The sequence below is a fragment of the Ceratotherium simum genome, chromosome 8, assembly GCF_057802395.1.
Source record: "Ceratotherium simum simum isolate JZ-2026a chromosome 8, ASM5780239v1, whole genome shotgun sequence".
Classification (NCBI taxonomy): Eukaryota; Metazoa; Chordata; class Mammalia; order Perissodactyla; family Rhinocerotidae; genus Ceratotherium; species Ceratotherium simum.
The window spans coordinates 4,842,831-4,864,651 of NC_141907.1; the positions used below are offsets into that span (position 1 = coordinate 4,842,831).

The window sequence follows — 21,821 nt, forward strand, 5'->3', positions numbered from 1 at the left end:
GGCTGTTGCTTTACACTGGTGTCACCACCAAGAGGAAAACATTACACACACTTAACACTGGAAGTGAAAGACCTGTGAACTGCCTTCTCGTCAGGTTGTGGGTTTTGCATAACTGCAGCCTGGGTATGTTGTACACTGTAGACAGTCGATCGACCTTCGCAGCCCTTCTCCAGAAAGACACTTTTCTGGGTGTACCACTACCTTCCGGGAAGGAGGACTGGTGTGAAAGGTTTTCTGCTGAACAGAAGGCAATTTTAACTAACGGAGGAAGAACTGGTTTGACACAGAAGTGCTGAGCTAAAGTCACACACTGTTCCCCATCTTTTTTTTTTTTTTTTTTGGTGAGGATGATTGGGCCCGAGCTAACATCTGTGCCAACCTTCCTCTTTTGTATGTGGGATGCCACCACAGCATGGCTTGAACAGTGTATAGGCCTGTGCCCAGGATCCAAACCCGGGAACCCTGGGCCACCAAAGCAGAAGGCGCAAACCTAACCACTACACCACCAGGCTGGCCCCCACCCCATCCTGTTTTTGAAAGCCGGCTCACACCACCTATACGGCTCAGAGAAGTTGTCTAAGGCTCCCGGAGCAGGTGATAAGAAGCAAGCAGTGACACTGTTTTGCTCTCAACGTGTTTAATGTGTGAAAGGAGAATAACAGTGGTGGTCAGGGTTCTCAGTTTAATACGTTCCTTGAATGTGGGCCATCCAGAGAGCATTATTTTGAATGGCTGAATTACCTAACTTTTGACACAAAGTTAGAGTTTTAATTTTGAAAGGACCTAATTCCATGGGATTATGGTGACTAATTTATCATGAAAATTAAATGCAGAAATACAAAGGCTCTGAGCTCACAGCAGAGGTAAGAACTAATGTGACCGTAATAGCTGGAGTTGATGGGGTAAGAGGCAACCGATCATAAAATTACTTTTCCCTTGTAACAGAGTGTTAATACTTTAACATAAATTAATTATACATTCATTATGGTGTTTTAAACAGTCAAGCCTAAATAAATTCTTCATACCATCAAAAAGATATACATACTAAAACCCTGCATAAGCACAAAGGTTTTCATTTGACAGCTCTTGGCCTGAGCCACACACATTTACAGGGATCTTTTGCTTCTCAAGCTTAATGAAAGTCTGGCAATCGTTTTATATAAAAATAAGACTAAATTTAAAACCTCACCAAACTAGGAATCTGATGTAGAAAACTGATGGATGATGACTTCATTCAGAGCGGCTGAAGCCAGCGGCTCTCAAACTGCAGCTTGCGCCCTAGTCTCCGGGAAGGCGTGTGAAAGCAGCCCAATGGGCCCCACCCCTTGAGCTTCTGATTCAGGAGGAGCGGGTGAGGCCTGAGTGCAATTCCAGCGGGCTCCCAGGGCATGCTGATGCTGCTGGTCCAGGAACCCCCAGTGAGAACAACTGGCTGAGCTACCTGTGGAAGCTTAGCACCATCTCCATCACTGCTCAGTGGTGGACAGGAGCGGCTCTGTCAGCCGTAGTCCTGCAGGGCCGATGTGGAGGTGGTCTCATGACTAGTACCACTGCTCACTATTTTCTATTGTCAGAGAGAAGTCCTGGGCTGAGTTAACAGGGAGCACTTCTCTGCCAGCATGCAATGTATTTTACAACTAAAGCCATGTACAATGTATTTGAAATGGTTTATTTAATGCTGAAAAATTTACCCTAGGGGACAGAAGGATGTAAAAAGAAAAGGCACCGTAATTAAGTCTTCCTTGGAAACAATGAGGTTTTTTTTCTCTTTCAAATAATTTCACTTTAATGTAACTTGAAGCCCAAACATTCTGGGAGGTGAACAGTCTTGACAGCTGTGGGGGCAGGAGCGGCAGGACTAGCTCCTGGAGGAATGGGGTGCTGGCTCTGCGGTCACTCCACCGACTCTAGAGCAGGGTCTTGGACATGAGGACCCTGAGCAGCCGGAAGACAAATGACTTCCTCAGGTTCCAGAAGGAAGGTACCGTGTACATCCATGAAACAGGGCCCCTGGAAAAACTTCTAAATTGGGCTGGGCAGAAGCCACATCTGAGTCTGGTTCTAGACAGTGACCTAGTAACCCAGCACGGCCTCGAGGCCCCTCCCTCCCGCTCTGCCAGAGCCTGCCATGGGAGCCACCTGCTCTCTCCCCGGCTGGTCTGCAGGGTGCCTCATACCACCAGAAGACAAACGCTTAGCCAGGCTGGCACAGTCAGAGTTTCAGTGAAAAAGGTACTCGCAACTGTGATGAAAATCCTGGAGGAAGCTAATGCTTCCTCAGAACTCTTAGCCTTGAACTTTCGAAAACGTTCTTCCAAGTAAAATGCACTGCAAGTAATAAGAGCAGTGAGGAGCAGGCCCCGGGAAAGCTAGCTCCGAGTTCTGGCAGTCCATGCTAGTCCTCCCGTGTCCCGCTAACGTGCTTCCCCAGGGCCCCCCTCAACACGACACGCCAGGGAGCCTGCCAGGGGCACTGCTCTTTCCCCAAGTGAGCCGGCGGGCCCTGCTCAGAGTGAACGTGGCAAGGGGCGGCCTCGGGATCGCGGAGCTACCAGTTCAGACTCTGCTGCTGCCAACGGTGAAGGGGAAGTGGGTCTGGTCACTGTGTTCAGCACTGGATTCTTCCTCTCAAGTTCCTAAGGAAACCTCATCCTGTCCTCTGGCCTCACTGCCCTCGCTTCCCACCTGCCACGCCTGGCCCCATCTAAAGTGCCACGTGCTGGGGCTTTGTCCCCGGGGACCCTCGGCAGCTAGCCAGAGCTTGTGTCACGGGGTAAAGCTGGCAGCTGGCAGGCCCAGCAGGGAAAGTTGTTCCTTTTACCCACAGCACAACAGTTGTGTACCAAAGGGAAGAAACTCATAAAAGGAAACTATCCAATCTCATAATATTTCCAAACTGAACACGTAAAGGCAAACTGTCATCTTAAAGAATTACCTTTTAGACCTCAGTTAAAATACACATATATTTGTTTCCCCCATGATCCAATATAAGATTGTTACTATTGCTTCTTTCAGAGGACCATGAAGAGAATGTATATCCTAAAACAGGGAACAAAAATTTGTTTTAAAAAGAGCAATAATGGGGAAAAAAAGCGTTTCCTCTCCCCCCTCCCTCACCCCCAGTCATTTTGGCTCACAAGCTATGTTAGCATCATTCCAGCTTTCAAAGCCACTCAGCTTCAGGAAGCATCCCTGGATATCCAGCCACTTTCTGTGAGGAAATTTAAAATCCTTTTCTTTAGGACTTTGTCCAGATAACTCGGAAGGCGACTTTTGGAGGGAATCCCTTGTCGTTTCTGGAGGTGGTCTTTGATGATGATGGTCTTCACAGTCACGTAGCGAGCGGGACTCAAATTTAAGGAGCTGCAGAGCACCTTCTCACGGTCCGACAAGAGCTCAAACCCAGGAAGGTTCTCGATGGCAGCAAACTCACTGTCCTTGCCGTCCTCCTTCCCCCTCTTGGAGCCGCCTGTGTTTTTATTCTCCTTCCTCTTCTCTCGCTTGTGCCTGGCCGCCTCGTACTCTGCCGACTCCTCCATCTTGGTGATTCCGTTCCGCCGGTACCTCTGCAATTCTCTAATTTTTGCCCGCAGCATCTTCTCTTTGTGCATGTTTTCAAACAAGTCATCGAACTCCTTGCAGGACATGAACTGGTAGAGCGGCCTCAGCTTCAGCCGCAGCTCCTTCTCCTCCTTGGTGATCTTGCGCTTGGCCGTCTTCTCCTTCTCCTTCTTGTCCCTGCCCAGAAAGGCGGGCACCAGGTTGTAGTCGCGGGCGATGTTCTTCCGCCGCTGCCTCTCCTTGAGCTTCCGCACGTACATGTCCACGTGGGCCCGCTTCAGCTCGATCTCCACGTCGTCGTCGTCGTAGTTCACCGAGAGCCCGCTGATGAGCGTCTCGGCATCCTGGTCATACTCGATCTCATAGTCGTCCCGCAGCGGCATGTAGCCCAGCTGCTGCTGCTCAGCCACCGAGATGTCTAGGGGAGGCAAGGGGGTAGTGAGGCTGGGAGAGAGGGGGCCTCCACTGGGGCATGTGTGGTCTGTCACCCGATTGGGGATGGTGTCAGGGATGCAGGCTTTCCCCAGGTTTCCGTGGATGTACATGCTTACATAATGCTCCATCACTTCCTGGGGAGTCCGGGAAGCTCCAACATGAGCAGCCATATCTTCCTACAACGACAACGGGCAGAAGTTATTTCCAAAGTCAGAGTGTCAGACTCAGGGTTCAGGCAAGTTTCCTTGATATTTTCACGAAGGTTTACATGGACTACTTCCTATAGACATTATTACCCCCCCTCTCAAGACACTCAATGGTATGTTCTCTTGGGCTGGGCTTATCACCTGGATGTCAATGCTAGAAGGAACCTTGAGTGATTCTGTACATGAGAAAGTGAAGATCCAGAGAGGTGCAGACTTGCCCGGGGTCATGGCATGAGTTGGTGGCACAGCTGAGGCCAGAAGCAATGTCTGAGATCTGGACTTTGTTCTCCTCGTCCCTTAAATAGGACGAGCAGAGCCCATCTGGTATTGGCCATTTTGCACCACCGCAAACCTGGCACTCTCGGGGGCAGCTGTCTGTCTGCATGTAACAGGACACAGGTGCACAGGGCCACAGAGCACAGTCCACCCTCTTCACTCACAGACTAGACAGCAGACTCATCCCAAGTTCATGGCCCAGGTCTCCCGTCTACAGGAGGGACCCCTTTCTACCATGCTGCCTGCCTCCTGGAACAGAAAGGGCTGAGGCTCTGTCTTTGATGCTTCCCCCACCCCGGGAGGGTCAGCTTGTCCCTCTCCTAGGTGGCAGTGCAGACGACTAGCTAAGCGCCTTTTAAAGGGTTGGGGGCCTTCATTTACAACAGCCTCCACAGTTAGGTAGCTAGCTGAAAATCGGCCACGGGCTGCAAGCGCTCACTCCTACAAGGTAACATGAACACAAGGATTATTAATGGGAGGAAATTGTACAACTCCCTCAATCCTTTCCTTCGGCCAAGAGGCCTCTTCCTTCAAGTCAACCGCTAAAGCCACTTCAGAAAGTAATGCCCGAAATGCGCACTCATTCACCCAGCAGCCACTCAGCACCCCCACCCCCAGCCTCCACTCGCCCCTTCATTCTGCTCCCACGTCTCGGGCAGCTGCCAGGGCACAACACAAGCTGCCTTCCGCCCCAGCAACGCTCACCTCCTGCCAGATCGGAATGCTCTCTGCACCCCCAAAGGCCAAACTGGAACCCAAGAAACCAGCCAAGCCATTCGGACTAATAACAAACTGGGCACCGAGGGGAAGAAAGTATTCATGGAGCAGTGACCAGACCCTACATGCTGGGCCTCATCTTGGGGCACACCGAGCCGGCGGGCACGCTTCCCATGAGCTGCTGGAGTGCTGAGGGCGGGGCTTAAAGGCCCAAGACCAAAGAAGGCAATACTGGGACCTAAATGCAAGGCCTCTTTCTGAGAATCATAGAGAGAAAAGGGAAGATTAGACCTAAAACTAGATTCTGGTCTTATAAGGATGAGATGTTCATATGATTTCTTCTTTAAAAAACTGCTAGGAGCATCAAATCTGTTCATTATATTTTCCCAGGAAGCATCTGTCCAAAAAACCCAAAACAAAACCAAGTCACGACCATCCCCAGCATCAACTGTCACTCTGGGTGACCCAGGCTGGCCACTTCGCACCTCTGAGAAGTCGGGTCCCTACCAGGAAAGGAGACAGGAGTCAGCCCCACCCGCCTCACATCTGCTCTGAGCACCATCAGGAGAATGGACGTGCAAAGGCTTTTCACACTGGGGTGGGCTCTGTCTAAGTCAGAGACCCAACAGAAGTCCCCACGGAGCGGCCGGGGAGGGCTGGGGAGCAGTGACGCTCCTCCACCCACCCCACCTTGGGACCAGGAAGCCCCCAGTGAGCTATGCTGCAAATACACCGTCTCTGACATGGCCCTTTCAGGAGGAAAGGACATGCTCACAGGTGTCTAGAGTGGAAATGCCCCGCCCGTGCCTCGTCTGAGCTTCCAGCACCGGGCGGGCAGCCAGAGGCACAGCGAGCCCTGCCCAACGGCTTCTGCACCCCTCACCACTGCTTCTGTTCAAAGCTGCGGCCACTACAGAGTCAGAGTCAAGTTTCTGGGGCGCCTCCCAGGCGCGGGAGCTGGGCTGCCCCTTTCCCAGAGGCTGGGAGGGGCTAGGTAGCAAATCCACGGCTGCATGGTTAGGAATTCGGCCCCCAGGCCTTGGCCCCATCCCTGGTCCAGTGAGAAGACCTTCAGTGAGAGGCCCGCCTGGCGAGCGTGCAGGGAGCGCCAGCTGCCCTCCCAACAAAGGTCTGCTGTTCACCAGGAACCTCAGCAATCTGCCTTCTGCAAGTCATCAGCCACTCAGTGCACCACGTTTTAGAGAAAATTTAAATCCTGAAAGGATTGTAATAAAGTTGTATCTGATCAAACTGAGATTTATTTGCTTGTTTGCATTTTTTATTTATTTCCATCAGTTTCAACACTCTGGGAGCAGAGGATGGAGGCAGTAGGGAAGCCTCGGAGCAGTGGGCCAGCGCAGGGGAGGCCCGGCTCAGCGCGGACACCGCCGTCCTCCCCTGCCAAGTGCTCCACAGGCCACACGCTGGCCCACTCTCAGGGCCAGGCAGGCAGGTCTGCCAGCTGTGGGCACTGCACTGACACCTCACTTGTCCAGGTCCTCTTCAGGTAACAAAGGGGCATTCTGGCTCTCAGAAGGACCCGGGTTACAGGTATTTATGAAGCCACAAATCAGAGGAGCCTTGCCACCAGGAGCCCAAGAACCCCCATCATCAATCAACCCTAGCCACTGCCTGAGCACAGCTGAAAGGCCATCACTAGAAGAGCCACTGGCCATCAGCTCCTGCTGAAAGAGAATCGTCCCTCAGGGGCCACCACATTAGTTTAATGACCAGTGAGAAAGCCCAGTAAAAGACACAAGACCCTAACTTCCAAGGACTTTGAAACGGAGAGTGAGGGTCACAATGCAGCGGTCTAAATGACAGCAATGACACAGCTCTGACTCTAACAAGAATCCAGAGGGCAGACAGGTTCAGTGAAGCTAAATTATAGTAAGGAACACATTCAAAAAGATGATTAAAAACAGCCACAGCTACTGTACTCCTCCCACATGCCGGCATTCTGCCCATCGCATTCTAAATGTTTTCTCCAATCTTCATGTCAGTGGTCACACAAGACTTGCCTACCTCCTGCCAGTGAGAGAAGTGTCCTGTCATCTCATTACAGCATCACATATGATAGCAGCAGAGTGACTGGGAGGGCAGTTCTTTCCCTCGTATGTTCAAGGTCAAAGTTTTTGCTTAATCCAGATGGATGGGTGGATGGACAAATGGATGGATGAATGAACAGAAGTTTGGATGGATGGATCAACAGACGGATGGACAGAGGATAGACAGACAGGTGGACAGATGGATGGACAGAAGGATGGATGGATGAACAGATGGATGGATGGATAGACAGACGGATGGATGGATAGACAGACGGATGGATGGACAGAAGGAAGGATGGGTGGGTGGGTGGGCAGATGGATGGATGGATGGATGGGCCAGCAGGCAGAAGCAACAGAAGGAGATTTGGGGGAATGAAATTTGGAGAGAAAGTTCAACTCAAGTACAACTAAAATTAAACAAGGAACACAAGTGTAAACTGAAGTTGGTTTTCCCCCCACCACAGCACACAGTAACATATGGATCAACAGCCCAAAGTCTACAGAAACAGAATTTCAGGTTTTTTCTTCCTTTATGCTTACATAAAAACAAAACAAAACAACAAAACTGCCGTCTTTGGAAAAACAGAAGGAGAGATAGGTATGCTGCTTTCTTAAAGTCTTTCGAAAAGTAAAGGAAAACGTGCCTTTAAGACACTGAACTGGGCCTGTGAGGTCTACTTTCCCAGATCACAGACTCAGGCCAGGCTGCTGTCTCTCCAGGAAAGGAAGTGAGCATGCCAGTGAGTAATGCCTCCGCTGGCTTCTCTGGCTGCTCTAGTCTCCTTCTGGCCTTTCCATGGCTCACTCTTGCCGGCCTCCAGCACCTGAGCAGGGAAAGGAAGAGAACAGTCCAGAGAAACTGTCGGCAGTGTGGGTCAGCCAGCTCCTGCCAGTGGGACTCGCTCAGGTTTCTCTCCTCCACTCACTAGCTTGCACACTCCCGCTGGGCTGCTCTGTCGACTCACTCTCCAGACAAACACAAACCCGACGGGGTCACTCCTGAGTATGACAAACTTTTAGAGGATCCCATCAGCAAATCCACTGCCTCTCAGACAGGGCTGGCCCGTGATCAAGGGTGAAATTTAAAAACATAAGGACAATGTAGGGGTTCTCCTTTAAGCTAAACTTTTCCATTTAAAGGCTCGTCCTTCATTCCAAGATTATGTCCTTCCTATCCGGGGAGTACTAAGATAACCTTTCTTTTTGTGAAATGGTGATAGATTATTAATTGGATCTTTCAACATTTTAACATCCTTACATGGCAAACTTGGAGTTAGCAACTCTGTGTTAGCTTTCAAAATATTTTCTTTCAATATGACTCGTCTACGGAATCTAACTCAGGGTCAGCCAAACTCAGTGTGCTTTTCAAGGCCTCTTCAGATCTGTCCTCGGCCCAGCCAGACACCATACGCCTGCTGGAAATGCCCCTTTCTCTATGTGCTCGGGCTCTGGGGCCAGGCCTCGGAGCTGCAATCCTGGCTCCACCCCTTATGAGCTGTGTAACTTGGACAAACTCCTTCAGCTCTCTGTGCTCAGTCTCCTCATCGGGATTATGGAGTAGTGACACTGCCTAGCTCACAGGACGGTGAGGAGGAGGAAACAAGGCGACGCAGGTGGAGTGCTCGGCCTGGTGCCAGGCACGGTTTGCACCCCATCGACGTTGGCCATTATGACCACTACGAAGCTGGGAGCCTCACTTCCACAACTTGTATTTATCCCTCAAGACCCAGGACATGTCCTCCAGGAAGCCTGAGATGATCCCCAGACCTGTGTTCAGATTCTGGCTCAATTACTGACTTACTTTCAACTTCTGCTTCCTGATCTGTAATCGCTCCTCTTAAAAAGGTAAAACCCCTCCTCTTTGTCAGGATAAAATAAAAATTTAAATCATCACCATAATAACAGTTAACACATAAGTGCTTTCACACGTATCATCTCATTTAATCCTCCTAGCAACCCCCACAAGGTAGTACGGTTATTACTACCCACACTTGACAGATGAGGAGAATAAACTTTAGGCTAAGCTGCCCCTGAGGGCACAAGGCCAGGAAACACAGAGCCATCTCACTCCAGTGCGCACGGCCTGTCACCACACTGCCTCTCGAGGTGCAATGATACAGCGCACACAGAAAGGAGTTCTCTGCCATCAAAGCTTCCTGATCCTTTAAACAGCAAGGCAAAGCCAGAACACGGGGCTTCCACTCTTCTTTCTAAGACCGACCACATTACAGAAGTGTGGCCACGTCTCTCCCTCAGTTGGCTTAAACTCTAACCTCCAGATACATGTGAGGGGCACTGTGATGCCTACTTCTTCCCTGTGCAGAGAATTAACTACAGTCTTTGTGTACAAACCAGTACCTTTACCAGAATTACTACTATCTCTAGCTTCACAGAGCATCCTTCCTGTGCAGGTTGGTGGTTTTGCTTTGGAGCATTCTGAATGCCACTGCAATCATCCTGTCACATCCTTTCTCAACCAGCTGCATCTGGATTGTGAAGCACAAGGCTGGCTGAGGTCTGGAGGCCAGGTTTTATCCCCAAGTGCTCTGGAGCCAGGCTTGGGGGTGGGAGCAGGTGCGGCGTCTCCCAAGGGAGCCTCGGCTCCAGCTTCCTTTTGGTTCAAGGGAAGAAACTTCAAAGGGGCAGAAACAACCAAAAAGCCCACCATCTGAACCTGCAGCTCCCAGGGGAGCTGGGTCTAAGGGCAGGGCCGCCTCTCGAGGTGCAATGATGCAGTGCACACAGAAAGGCCTCTCCTGAGGAGAGACCACAGGAGCAGCTGGGGACACAGCAGCAGCACCTGAGGCAGCAGAAGGGGAGCAGAGGCCTGCACAGGGTGAGGAGAGAACAAAGAATCCAAGGGACGTGCTGTGTCCTAAAAGACAAGAACGGACAGTTCTGGCCTGAAGGAAGGAACGAGGTAAGAGCCACAGGGGTCAGGGGCGTCTCGGGTCCTGGGCAGCCTGCACCTCAGCAGAAGAGGAAACAGGTGGCAGGGCAACTGAAAGGCCATCAGCCTCAGAGCCCCTAAAAGGTGCGCTCTGTGGCTGGCTTCACAGCATTTGTTTCAGAGGGCTCAGGTGATGTCTGTCGAGAGAACACGCCAGGGTACTGGCTTGTCTCATGAGTTCCACGACACATGCCAGCTGGGCTCAATCTCATCTAACCTGTCACTGGCCACCTCGCGAGCTCACTGTGAGGAGTAAGTGAGAGACGTGTGAGCAGGAGACCCGGGAGGGGTCCTCACCTGCCCCCCAGCGTACACAGCCTCCCAGGTGATGGTGCTGTGACAGACCCGACATCTCTCTCGGTCGCTCCTTACACTGTCTCCAATACACTAAACATGGGCTTTGGATACGGGTTCCCCCGGCCTAACAGATCTACCCTCTGCTTCCCCTGCCCTCGGCCTCTTGTCCTGCTTGCTGTCATGTCCCACAGCCCTCACGCCAACACTACCACCTCGAGTGCCTCCTCAGACACTGGCCTACAAGACCCACGGGGCCCAGGCTTCCCAGCTATCTGTCTCCCAGAGGGGCCCTCCCAGCAGCTGGAGGCAGGCCAGTGCAGAGGCCAGTGCAGGCTTCAGACAGCCCACCTGGGCCGGAACCCCAGCTCGGTCACATGGACACATTCACACGGTCACAGGGACCCTGGACACATTCATTCCCTCTTCCAGCCTCCTTCTGTCACCTTTAAAGTAAAGAGAACAGCCTGCCTGCCTTGCAGGGGCTGGGAGGACTCTGAACACCTGCTGGCCCTGGGCCACCCCCCCCACCCACACCCTCCGGACCCTGCCTTCTGCCTTCCCTGTTCACAGCCCATTCAATAGCCAAACCCTTTTCTGCAGACACACTGGTTGTCCATCAGTGCCACCTCTGTCACCAGAAGGCAGTGACTAACACTGGTTTTTCACCTGTCCTTCCAGGTCATCAGCCATTCCAGGGACCCTCTTTCCCTTGGCCACTGCTCCTGTTCGTTGGGTTTGTTTAGATGGAGTTCTGTGAGCCTCAGGTCTCAGTTCCCCATCCTCCTCTGTAAACTTACTCAGAGAATTCACCACTTCACACATGCTGACTGGCCCTCAAGGCGACGAACGCCTTTCAGGTCAAATAAGACAACCAGTAAAAGAGCTTTAAAAAGCGGCACACCTGGCTGTGGAAAACAGCACAGTGGGTCCTCAAAAAATGAAACAGAATTACCATATGATCCAGCAATTCCACCTCTAGGTATTTACCCAAAAGAACTGAGAGCAGGGACTCCAAGAGACACTTGTACACCTGTGTTCACTGCGGCCTTATTCACAATAGCCAGAGGTGGAAGCAACACAAGTGTCCATCAGCGGGTGGATGGATAAACAAAACGTGGTCTATCTGATAAACAATGGAGTATCATTCAGCCTTAACAAGGAAGGAAATCCTGTCACACGCCACAACGCCACAACACGGACGAACCTTGAGGACGTTATGCTAACTGAAATAAGCCAGTCACGAAAAGACAAACATTGTGTAATTCCACTTATAGGAGGGCCCTAGAGTAATCAAATTCATAGAGACAGAGAGTAGAATAGCAGTTTCCAGAGGCTGGGGCAGAGGGAATGGGGACTTGTTTAATGAGGACAGAGTTTCTGTTTGGGAAGACGAAAAAGTTCTGGAAATGTATGGTGGTGATGGTTGCAGTACAATGTGAATGTGCTTAATGCTACTGAACTGTACACTTAAAAATAGTTAAAATGGTAAATTTGATGTTACATATATTTTACCACACTAAAAATAAAAAAACTTTTTAGAGTGGCAGGCCCTACTCTACATGAGCAGTTCTTAAAGTGGGGTCCCTGGGCCAGAAGCATCAGCATCACCTGGGAAGTTGTTAGAAATGCAAATTCTCATGCCTCACTCCAGACCTACTGACTCAGAAACCGGGGTGGAGGGGGGCATGATCTGTTTGAACAAGCCCTCCAGGGTGGTCTGATCTAAAGTTTGAGAACCACCGCTCTGCATAACCCCATTAATGCTAGCTGGTTTCTCCAACTAGGCTTTTCCCTCCTCCTCCCCATCCTTAATGGCAATTCCGAAAAACCCCACTGTCAGGATGCTCACAGGATGGACTTACCCTTTCCAACCAACACACAGAAGACACTTCTCTGCCTTGGTGAGAAGGTAATGGTTCTCACGGTTCCCAAAAGCAGCTCCATGGACCCGCTGCATCAGAACTCCCTGAGAATCTTCTGTAAATACTATTTCCAGACCTCACCCATAGAGATGCCACTTCAGGGGGTCTAGGGCGGTCCCTGGGAATCCTCGGGTGATCCTGCCATGCAGTCAGTGAGCCAATGAAATAGATGGTTCTCGGCATGGAGTCAGAAGACCTGGCTCCAATCCCAGCTCTGCCGCGGTCCTTCATCACCCACAGCTGTCTCCTCGTTTGTAAATGAGGAGGGATAGGGGGCAAGCGGAGGCCTGAGAGTGGATGTCACAGTGCCCACCCAGCTTGGGGCCCGGCGCTCAGCGACCGCTCAGTCAGAATCAGCTTCAGAATCCCAGTTCTCCCCTCACGGCCTGGTGCTCGAGGCTTTTCAATGGTCACTCCACACAACCTTACCTACCTGTCCCCAACCCAAATCTTCCACTTTAGGCAAGCTGGCTTTTGCCTGGCTCCTGAACACAACAGACTCCTAGAAGGCGAAAAACCTCCCTATCCACACTATCCTCCCACCTGGAAAGCCTTCTCTTCTCCCTTCCACCAAAGGAGATCCTGCGTCCCCGTAATCATACAACACTGCACAAGGTTACACAGCTGTCTCACCTCCATCCATGTCTTCACCACAAACCACATGCTGGGGGATATTCTGTGCCTCTAACACGGGCTGACATATAATAGGCTTGGACGAATGGATGGATCAATGAACGAACGCACAATGCAATGATTATCTACCCAGCCGGTATTAGCCAGCCTTTTGTTTCTTATTATTATTATTTTTTTTGTGAGGAAGACTAGCCCTGAGCTAACATCCGATACCAATCCTCCTCTTTTTTGCTGAGGAAGACTGGTCCTGGGCTAACATCCGTGCCCATCTTCCTCCACTTTATATGGGACACCATCACAGCATGGCTTAACAAGCGGTGCGTCGGTGCGCGCCTGGGATCCAAACCGGCGAACCCCTGGCCGCCGCAGCAGAGCACACGCACTTAACCGCTTGCGCCACCGGGCCGGCCCCTAGCCAGCCTTTTGGATGTCCATCATCTACAAAAGTAAAACTCTATTCATGGCATCCACCTGCCTGCAATAATTGGCCTGAACATACATACACATGCACAAGGCCCTGAGCAGCCCACAGAGAACGCACGTATATTCCTAATTTGACATCTACCTTCAAAGCTAACTTGAACCTTCCTTCCCCCTGCATCGTCCTGACCACCATCTGCAAAGGAGCTTTGGCCATCCTCAAACTGTTCAAGTCCTCTGGCAACCAATCAACGAACCTAAGGCCCATCTACCACAGTCTCTAATCATCATAAAATATTTCACCTTTGTGTTTACGACTGTGTCTGTGCTCCAGCAGGATCTGTATCCTCTCTGAACCTGTGCAGCACCCACCACAAAACCAGCTGCCTCGAGGCTCTCAACAGCCGTGGTGATGTGACTCTGTGGGTCACTGTCAGCCTGCCAACACTACCCTGGCCTCGTTTTCACAGGCGTCTCCCCACCCATCCTCTCTGCCACTCATCAAACACGTGGGCATGCAGTGTTAGAGCCTGGCCACAGTGCTTGTCCCCAAACCCTCCAGGCCTTACTGTTAGCATCCCTCAGCCATGTCCATTCCCGTCGGTCCCTGTGCCTGAGCCCCAGGATAAAATGTGAGCAAATGGCCCCACACTTCAGCAACAACCCCCAGAGCTCCTGAAATCGGCCCATCCCCATGAACTCCACACAAAGCAGTACAACCCCAACTCACAGGTCACATGTGCCATCTGAGAAATTAGAATGAACAGTCTCACCTTCCACTACAGCACTGTCCCGATGCACACACTGCCCTTCTCTAAACTCCACATCCAGCCCGTGAAATCTGGTTCCTGCGTGTACCCGCTCACTTTCCTGCTTCCCAAGCCCACACACTAACCTCCCGCTGAACCAGTCAGGACTCCACTCCTCTGAAAAGCCCTTCCAGTCCAGCCACACCTTCAGATGCACCAGTAAGCTCCCAGGCTCCGACCCATAGTAGTTAATGCTCTTACACGGAGAAGTTAAAGCACTGACTTTGGAATCAGACAGGCCTGCATCTAAACCCTGGTTTTAGGACGTGAAAAGCCGGGGCATCCTGGACAAGTATTTTAAATTCTCAGAGTCGCTGTTCTTCAACTGTAAACTAAGAACCCACCCCACAGGCTGCTGCGAAGAGCACGAGACATGTACGGAAAGAGTCTTGTCCAAAACAGGCGCATGCTAAATACGGCATACGCAGGACATGCCGCTCATGTGCACGTATCTGGAAATCTGCTCAGAAGGGAACCACACATCTCAGAGCTGCAGAAGAGCCTCCGACGAAGCACAGTGAAGTTCAGCGGGTAGAGCAGCTGGCCCAAGAGAGCACAGCTAGAGAGATACTGGAAGCCCCTCCTCAGAGTGTGGCCCGTGGGTGGCAGCCTGGCAGCTCCCCAGGCGCGGTCAGCATGCAGAATCTAGGCCTCTCCCTGAACCCACCACTGGCTCAGCAAGGAGATGGCCCCACGGCACCCAGGCCCAAGCCCCTCCTCCTCCGGCTTTGTCTCTCACAACAGCTGAGACGTGCTGCCTGCTTTGAGTAGGAATCTGCATTTTAACAAGCTCCCCAGGTGATTTGTGTGCACAGGAAAGTCGGAAAAATACTGCTTTAGAGAACGTCCCCTTCCAGCCCCATGCTTCCTCCAATACACTATAAATGTTTTAGTCCCCAGGCTTGCTTTTCGTGTATTTTCCATGGTACTGCAGGGAAGGCAGTGTAGACAGTGCAGCTAGGAGTACAGACTCGGAAGTCAAACTATTTAGTTCAAAACCTGCTGCCAGGGGCTGCTGGGAAGACTTCACGAGAAAGGCACCAGGAGCTCAGCACAGTGCCTGGCACACAGCAAGGCTCTCGGTCCACGTCGGCTATTTGTAGCTGCTACGGTAGACATAAGCGCTGTCAGAATGGAGTGGGGGAGGGAAGTCTCTCTGGGGCACTGATATGTAAGTAGAGAGCCCAGTCACGAGCCATGATTTGGGGGAAGAGATGAAAGATGCTCAAGGGGGCAGCAGCTGCGACCCCCTCGGTCTGGAGACACCGTAAGGCCCTGCAGGCCGTGAAGTTTAATCTAAGGAGACCTGGAAGCCCCTGAAGGCGGCTCTGATGGGACACGTCTTCCAAGATCACTCCGATTACGGTGTCTGGAATGGGCAATGGGACATAAGAACGAGGCAGCAAGACCAGCTGGGAGGCTCCAAAAATGGTCAAAACAAGAGATAAACATCAGCCTGGACTAAGGTTGTGAGAAGTGGTAAGACTCTGGAAATATCTGGAAGATAGGGCTGCTGCTGACCTGGGCCTGGAAGGACCTGAGGATGGCTCTTGCTGCAGCCGGAGTAGCTGAGTGAGGTGATGCGAGGTCCGGGTCGAGGTATCCGTGAGACACGCAGTGAGGAGGCAGGTAGCGTTCTGACACTGACGGCTGCAGCTTAGAGAAGAGCTGTGGGCTCAGGACCAAGCGATCACAACACTTTAAGCCCCTTACAGACAAGGATGAAGCCTCGCTTTCCTTCAGAGTCCTTCAGCATCGTATAATGTGCACAGAGCAGATGCTCAATACACATCCACAAACGGCATTTCAGGACAAAGTGAGATGGAGGGTTCTGGAGGGTGGTGATCACAATGCTGGTGCTAGGTGAGCACTGGTAGAGCTGTGTCTCTAAGGAGCTGGGAGAATAAAGATTCCAGGGCTGCAGAACGGGTACTGGTCCCTGAAGACTGGCTCACTTTATGGAAAGGAGAGCAAAAGGAAATAAAGGCAGGACGGGTTTGGGAACGGGAACGAGGGGAGAAGTGAGGAATGTCTTCCACCAGCAAGCCCAGCAGGGAGGGAGTACTGCTGGAGAAGTGGCAGCAAGATGACATACTGGTCCAGGGAAGTAGGGGACCATCAGGTGGAAGGGTCTGGAAAGATTAAGGAGCTGGGGTCTTGTCTCTTCTCCCCACTTTTCGTAACGCCTGGAGGTGCCACGTATCTCTGGCAGTCATGGACCAGGATACAGCCCGATTTTCCCTTTCTAACACAGAGTGGAGAGAGCGCTCTCAGAGACCACCTAGACAAGAGCACCCCATTTCTCTCTCCAGATGCCCAGCACACTACCTGCTTTGGTAAAGGAATTCCATCCAGTGCTCACCTTTCTTCTCAGATAAACGTCTACAGAAACCTGACAGATGGACAGAGGAAACCCAGGACAGATGGCTCCTCCTCCACGCTCCTCTGCTGGGTACTGACTGAGCAGGCCTCATACAGTCAATGTCCTGAGTGTTGTGGGGACCCAGGGATAAACGAGGGGACACAGGGCACATGCACACACAACTCCACAGAGCTAGCGGGCCTGAGTACAAAGTAAGCGCATAGAGACGGTGGGAGAAGCCACAGGGCGTGTGTGAGGCTGGTCTGGCCTTCACCACCGCTGTTGTCCAGGCAAAACCAACTCCTCGCTCAGCGCTCTGGGTCAAGCCTGCTGACCTGCCTATGTCCACCAACTCCTACTCAGGTAAGGCCGTGGGTCTTGCCCGAAGCCTGCGCTCAGCAACCACCTATTTAAGATACTCCTTAGGGTTAGGAAAATAGTTCTGCTGTCAGAAGGCCACAGTCCAAAGCCCCGCTTTGCCACTTCCTGGCTGTGTGACCTTGGGCATGCTGCTCACCCTCTCTGCGCTGGGGTTTCCCGTGCACACACCGGGCGTGCTACCCGTCCCTGCGCCACCTGCCCTCCGCGCTGTGCCCGAGCGCGCAGGTGCAGGTCGCGTTTGCATTAACCCGGGGGAGACGAAGCCCCCGCGCGTCCCGCGCAGAGCGCCGCCCGGTCCGCCGCGGCCGCTCACCCAGTTTCCGAAGCCGAACTGCTCGATGGCGTCCAGCAGCAGCTGCTCCTCGCGGCTGGTCCAGCCGCCCTCGGCCTCGGGCCCCCACAGCGTGAAGCGCCCGCCGTCCACCAGCTGGTAGCCGTGGTAGCGGCGGTGGTGGCCGATCTCGGCGCCGGCCGAGAAGCACTCGGGGCACAGCTCGATGTCCTGGCACTCGGTGCAGCGGAAGCGCAGCGGGCTCACCTCGGCCAGGCAGTACACGCAGTACTTCTTACCGAGCTCCGCCATCTTCCCCCGCCCGCCGCCCGGGCCCGCCGCCGCCGCCGCCGCCGCCGCCGCCGCGCCCGCCGCCGTCAGCGCGCCGCCGCCCGGGCCCGCCGCCGCGCTCGAGCGACCGCCGCCCGCCGCCGCCGCGGCCGCCGCCACCGCGCCGCCCCGCCCAGGCGCCGCGGGAGCCGGCCAGCCCGGCCGCGTCCCGCCTCAGCACGCAGGCGCCCTCGGGCCCGGCCCGGCCACCGCCGCCGCCGTCGCCCCGCCGCATCGCGCAGGCGCCCCGCGCGCGCCACCGCGCGGGGACCCGGCCCGCCGCTCTGCGCCTGCGCGCCTCTCGCGCCGGCCGCCCGCGCGGCCAGCGCCGCCTGGAGGCCCCGCCCCGGACTCGGCGCTGGAAAACGGGCGAGGCGCGAGCGAGGCGGGCGCGCCACGCCCCTCGCGGCGCGAGCCTTCGCCCTCTTCCAGTCAACGCCGCCCGTCGTCCACTCGCGCCACCCCATTGGCCTGCTCCTGCCGGGAGGCGGGGAGAAGGGGCAGGGCATCGGGCTGACGCCTGGCCAATCGCCGGGCCCACCGCGCGCGCCCCTGGTTGCCCCGGGAAACCTAACAGCCGGCCGCTCGGGTCCGCGGCGCTGGCCCAGCCGGAGGGAGATGGACGGCCACTCCGAGCACAATGGGGACTCCGAGGGCGACGACGGAGATGTGGAGAGCCTGGCTTCGCGGCTGTCCGGGATCAAGGCCAGCTCTGGCCCGCAGTCGCCGGCCGAACCCGCGGACGCTGCGGAGCCGGAGCCAGAGACTGTAGGGGCTTCGGAGGGAGGAGCCGCCACGGCCGAGCCCGCCGACCCGGCCGAGCCTCGGGAGGGGCTGGCGGCCGCCGAGGCTGCGGGCGAGGAGGTGCCCGGAGAGCCGGAGTGGCCGGCCGAGGCCGGGCCTGACAGGCCAGCCAAGCCGACGTCCAAAGGCGGGCCCGAGGAACCCCAGGAGGAGGAGGGGGAGGAGGAGGAGGAGGAGGAAGAAGAGAGGGCGGCGGAGGGTGGGAAGAGGAAGGAAGCCCCGTCGCAGGTCTCTCTGCCGCTGTCCACCGCCGGCCAGGAGGAGGCTGCGCCAGCCCGGGAGGCTGAGCGGGAGGAACCGGAGGAGGACGAGAGCGAGGAGAGCGAGAAGGGTGTGGAAGGAAGCCGGGCGAAAACCGAGGAAGAGCCGAGAGGTCTGGACGACGCCCTCGAGGATGAGGATTACGAGTGGAGCGAGGAGGTCAAGAAGCTGCAGGAGCAGCAGCTGCGCTCTGAGCTCCTGGAACAGTACCGCTCCCTGATGGTGGAGCGGAGCCGCTGCCAGCGCTACAACATCTACCTGCAGCACAAGATCTCCGAGGCGCTGCGCAAGAAGAAGGGCCTGGATGCGGCCGACGTGCCGGACAAGGGCATGGAGCCTGAGGCCCCCGAGAAGGAGCAGGCATACCTACGCCATCTGGCCGTGCTGGAGGAGCTGAGGAAGCAGCAGGCCGACGACCTGGACTGGTATCACCAGGAGCTGGACCGGCTGAAGCAGCAGTGCGAGGAGAAGCTCTCCAGGGTGGAGAAGGAGTGGCGAGGCTTCCAGGCACTCAAGAAGCAGGTGGTGATGCAGGCCATGGGCAGCTGTCGCATGAGGGGCGGTCGCCAGGCCGCTCTGCGAGAAGTGGAGCAGATCCAGGCATTGGAGGACAGGAAGGAGAAGGAGATGAGCGCTGTGAGGCTGGAAAACGTGCAGCTGAAGCAGAACTTGGTGCATTTTGAAACCAGGATGAGGGCCCAGGAGGACTTGACTGAGGGCCTTCTCCTCATCGATTTTGAACAGCTTAAGATTGAGAACCAGACTTTCAATGAGAAAGTTGAGGAGCGAAATGAGGAGCTTCTGAAACTGCGCAACAAGGTGACCAACAATGTGCAAATAATAACGCATGTGAAGGAAAAGTTACACTTTGTGGAGATAGAAAATGCATGCAAAAAGTCACAACTGTTGGAAATTGAAGCTCAGGTGGCCCTAAGGAGGGACATCCTGACTAAGACTAAGCAAGCCCGAGACAGCCTGCGGCTTGACAACATCAAGCTGAATCAGAAGTGTGGGCTTCTGGGCAAGGAATCACTCCTCCGGGACCTGGAAGAGAAGGTGGACAGGACTGCACTGCTCCAGCAGCGCTTAGAATCCCTGAAGCACCATCACGCCGGGCTTACTCTGTCCTGCAGAGGCGTGAAGCAGAAGATCAGGGAAGCCAGAGCCTTTCTCCCCTCCTGACACGATTCAGGAGAAGAGTTGGCAGAACATCTTCCATCTCAGCAAACTTCATCCTTCATTAACTCTCATTCTCCATTTGTTGCCATTCTTCAAAAGGCCTATGATATTTGGGATGGAACTATATTTTGTATTTCTCTCATAATTTTTCAGTTTCCAAATTAGCGCTAAGCACAAAATTGGGTTAGCAGTCAGTTTTACGTAGGTTGAAGTAAAATAGGTCTAGAGAAGCAAACAACAGAGATGATTTAATGTACCTGACTTCTCATAAAAAGCTGTCAAAAGCCTTTTTATATCTGAGCAGTTCCATAATGTCAGTGAACTGATACTGAGAACTGTTCCTTTTCCATATGGAGGAGGGTTCAACAAATGGGCGGGGTACCAAAAAAATTCCTGTGCATTAAGCTAATTATTAAATCCCCTTTGAATGTATTAAACTGTGTAGTCCTGAGTCACTATCTCAATTCAAAGCTCACTAATTCCCTTTTAGATTAATCTGAAATTGTTTTGTATGGAAGTAGCACTAGCTTCTGGGATAATAAAAAATATCCAGGAAATAGGAGAAATGATAAGTAGGAAAAGGAGCTGATGTTCCTTCATCTTTCCTTTTTCAGTGAAAGGAGGCTTGGTCTGTGTAACCATTACATGTTTGTTTCTGGCTCAATGACAGTCTTCAATTCTAATCAGACGTTTTCCTGGATCTGCTAAAGAAATGCATTCATTGGTACAAAAAAAATGAAATTTTGTTTTCCAGTGAAGACAAAATGATGATTGTATTGTGTGTTTTGCCAGGTGCAAAATATATGGAGTGGTGACTGCTGACTGTCCATAAGCCTTTTGTTTTTAGGAAGATATTTTTGGATCTTGGCAACAGGACCCTGGCTATGCACATCATTTTACTCTATCAAAATGTCTGTTATTCCTTGTGTTAATGTAAGACATACCTGATAGGTCTATCCCCTTAACCAGTGATTAACTTTTTCAGTTTTCTTTGATGCTTTTGGAGCTAGGAGCTTGGATTTATTAATCTTAGGTTGAATTTTGAGAAGTGCAGATTTAGGATTAAAAGTATTCTCCCACCTCTAAATTTAAGTGGATCATAAGAAGAGTGATCTATTTTTGGGTGCTAAGTACATTTAAAGAATGGTGGAAACCCCATCTAGGCAGATGACTCGGTCATAAGAATGTCAAAACAACTATCTTTTGATGACAAGATTTTCTTTTCTAAAGTGTGTTCCCTTTGAAGCCAATAAACGCTGATTAAAATTCCTTTTCTAACTTCCACAGCGTGAATACACTTATATTGTACTTATCACACCACACAAACACAAAGAGGGGAGTGAAAAATTGACTTCCTGCTTCTATTCTCCTTATCCTCTATGATTCTCCTTCCCTCTACCCCGTTTATCAGACCAAAGTGAAGTAGTAAATCACTGGCAAATACAACGTTGTTTTCTTTGTGCTTCAAATTAAAAGCAGCACAGGCCCCCTGGGTTCTTCTGTGGTGGCAAGGCTTCCAAGTGAAACTGGCAATATGCTCGGTGCCCTCACCAAGCAAGCAGCCTTCATTCTAGCGTGTCCATCCCTTTGGTTCACTAGAGGGAGAATAGGTATTTTCAGCTGATTTTGACCCATTGGCAGGCAGTTACCCACATAGAACCAAACACCCCTCGTCGGCCTTGAACTGGGTGACAAGCAGATCTCTGAAAGCATAAAGACACAGAGACTGATGAGGTTGGCATTGCTTTAAGCTGCAAAGTCACCGATGTTCTCTCAAATTATATTACCTCGTGCTGCAGATGTTACAATTAATTAGAAGATAAATAATCTTCTGTTGATTACTTCATAACAGGGTTCTTCTAATTAGATTACAGGAGAGCTCTTAATCATGAAATAGCAACACATTGACAAATTGTTTCTAAGATAGATTGCTTCTGAGGAAGAACGCCACAAACCCGA

General features: G+C 52.6%; 2 protein-coding genes across 2 annotated transcripts; one reads left to right on the top strand and one right to left on the bottom strand.

Moving 5' to 3' along the window:
- Window positions 1–620: 620 nt before the first annotated feature.
- TADA2B (transcriptional adaptor 2B) lies at window positions 621–17,617 on the bottom strand. Its single transcript, XM_004432343.3, has 2 exons — window positions 17,331–17,617; window positions 621–4,172 (listed from the first exon to the last, which is right to left on the bottom strand). Exons 1-2 carry the CDS (start codon window positions 17,598–17,600, stop codon window positions 3,180–3,182), a joined length of 1,263 nt encoding a protein of 420 aa, XP_004432400.3. The 5' UTR covers window positions 17,601–17,617; the 3' UTR covers window positions 621–3,179.
- A 506-nt stretch (window positions 17,618–18,123) lies between these two features.
- CFAP184 (cilia and flagella associated protein 184) lies at window positions 18,124–21,140 on the top strand. Its single transcript, XM_004432250.3, has one exon. The coding sequence runs from the start codon at window positions 18,237–18,239 to the stop codon at window positions 19,863–19,865; it is 1,629 nt and encodes a 542-aa protein (XP_004432307.1). The 5' UTR covers window positions 18,124–18,236; the 3' UTR covers window positions 19,866–21,140.
- The last annotated feature ends 681 nt before the right edge of the window (window positions 21,141–21,821 follow it).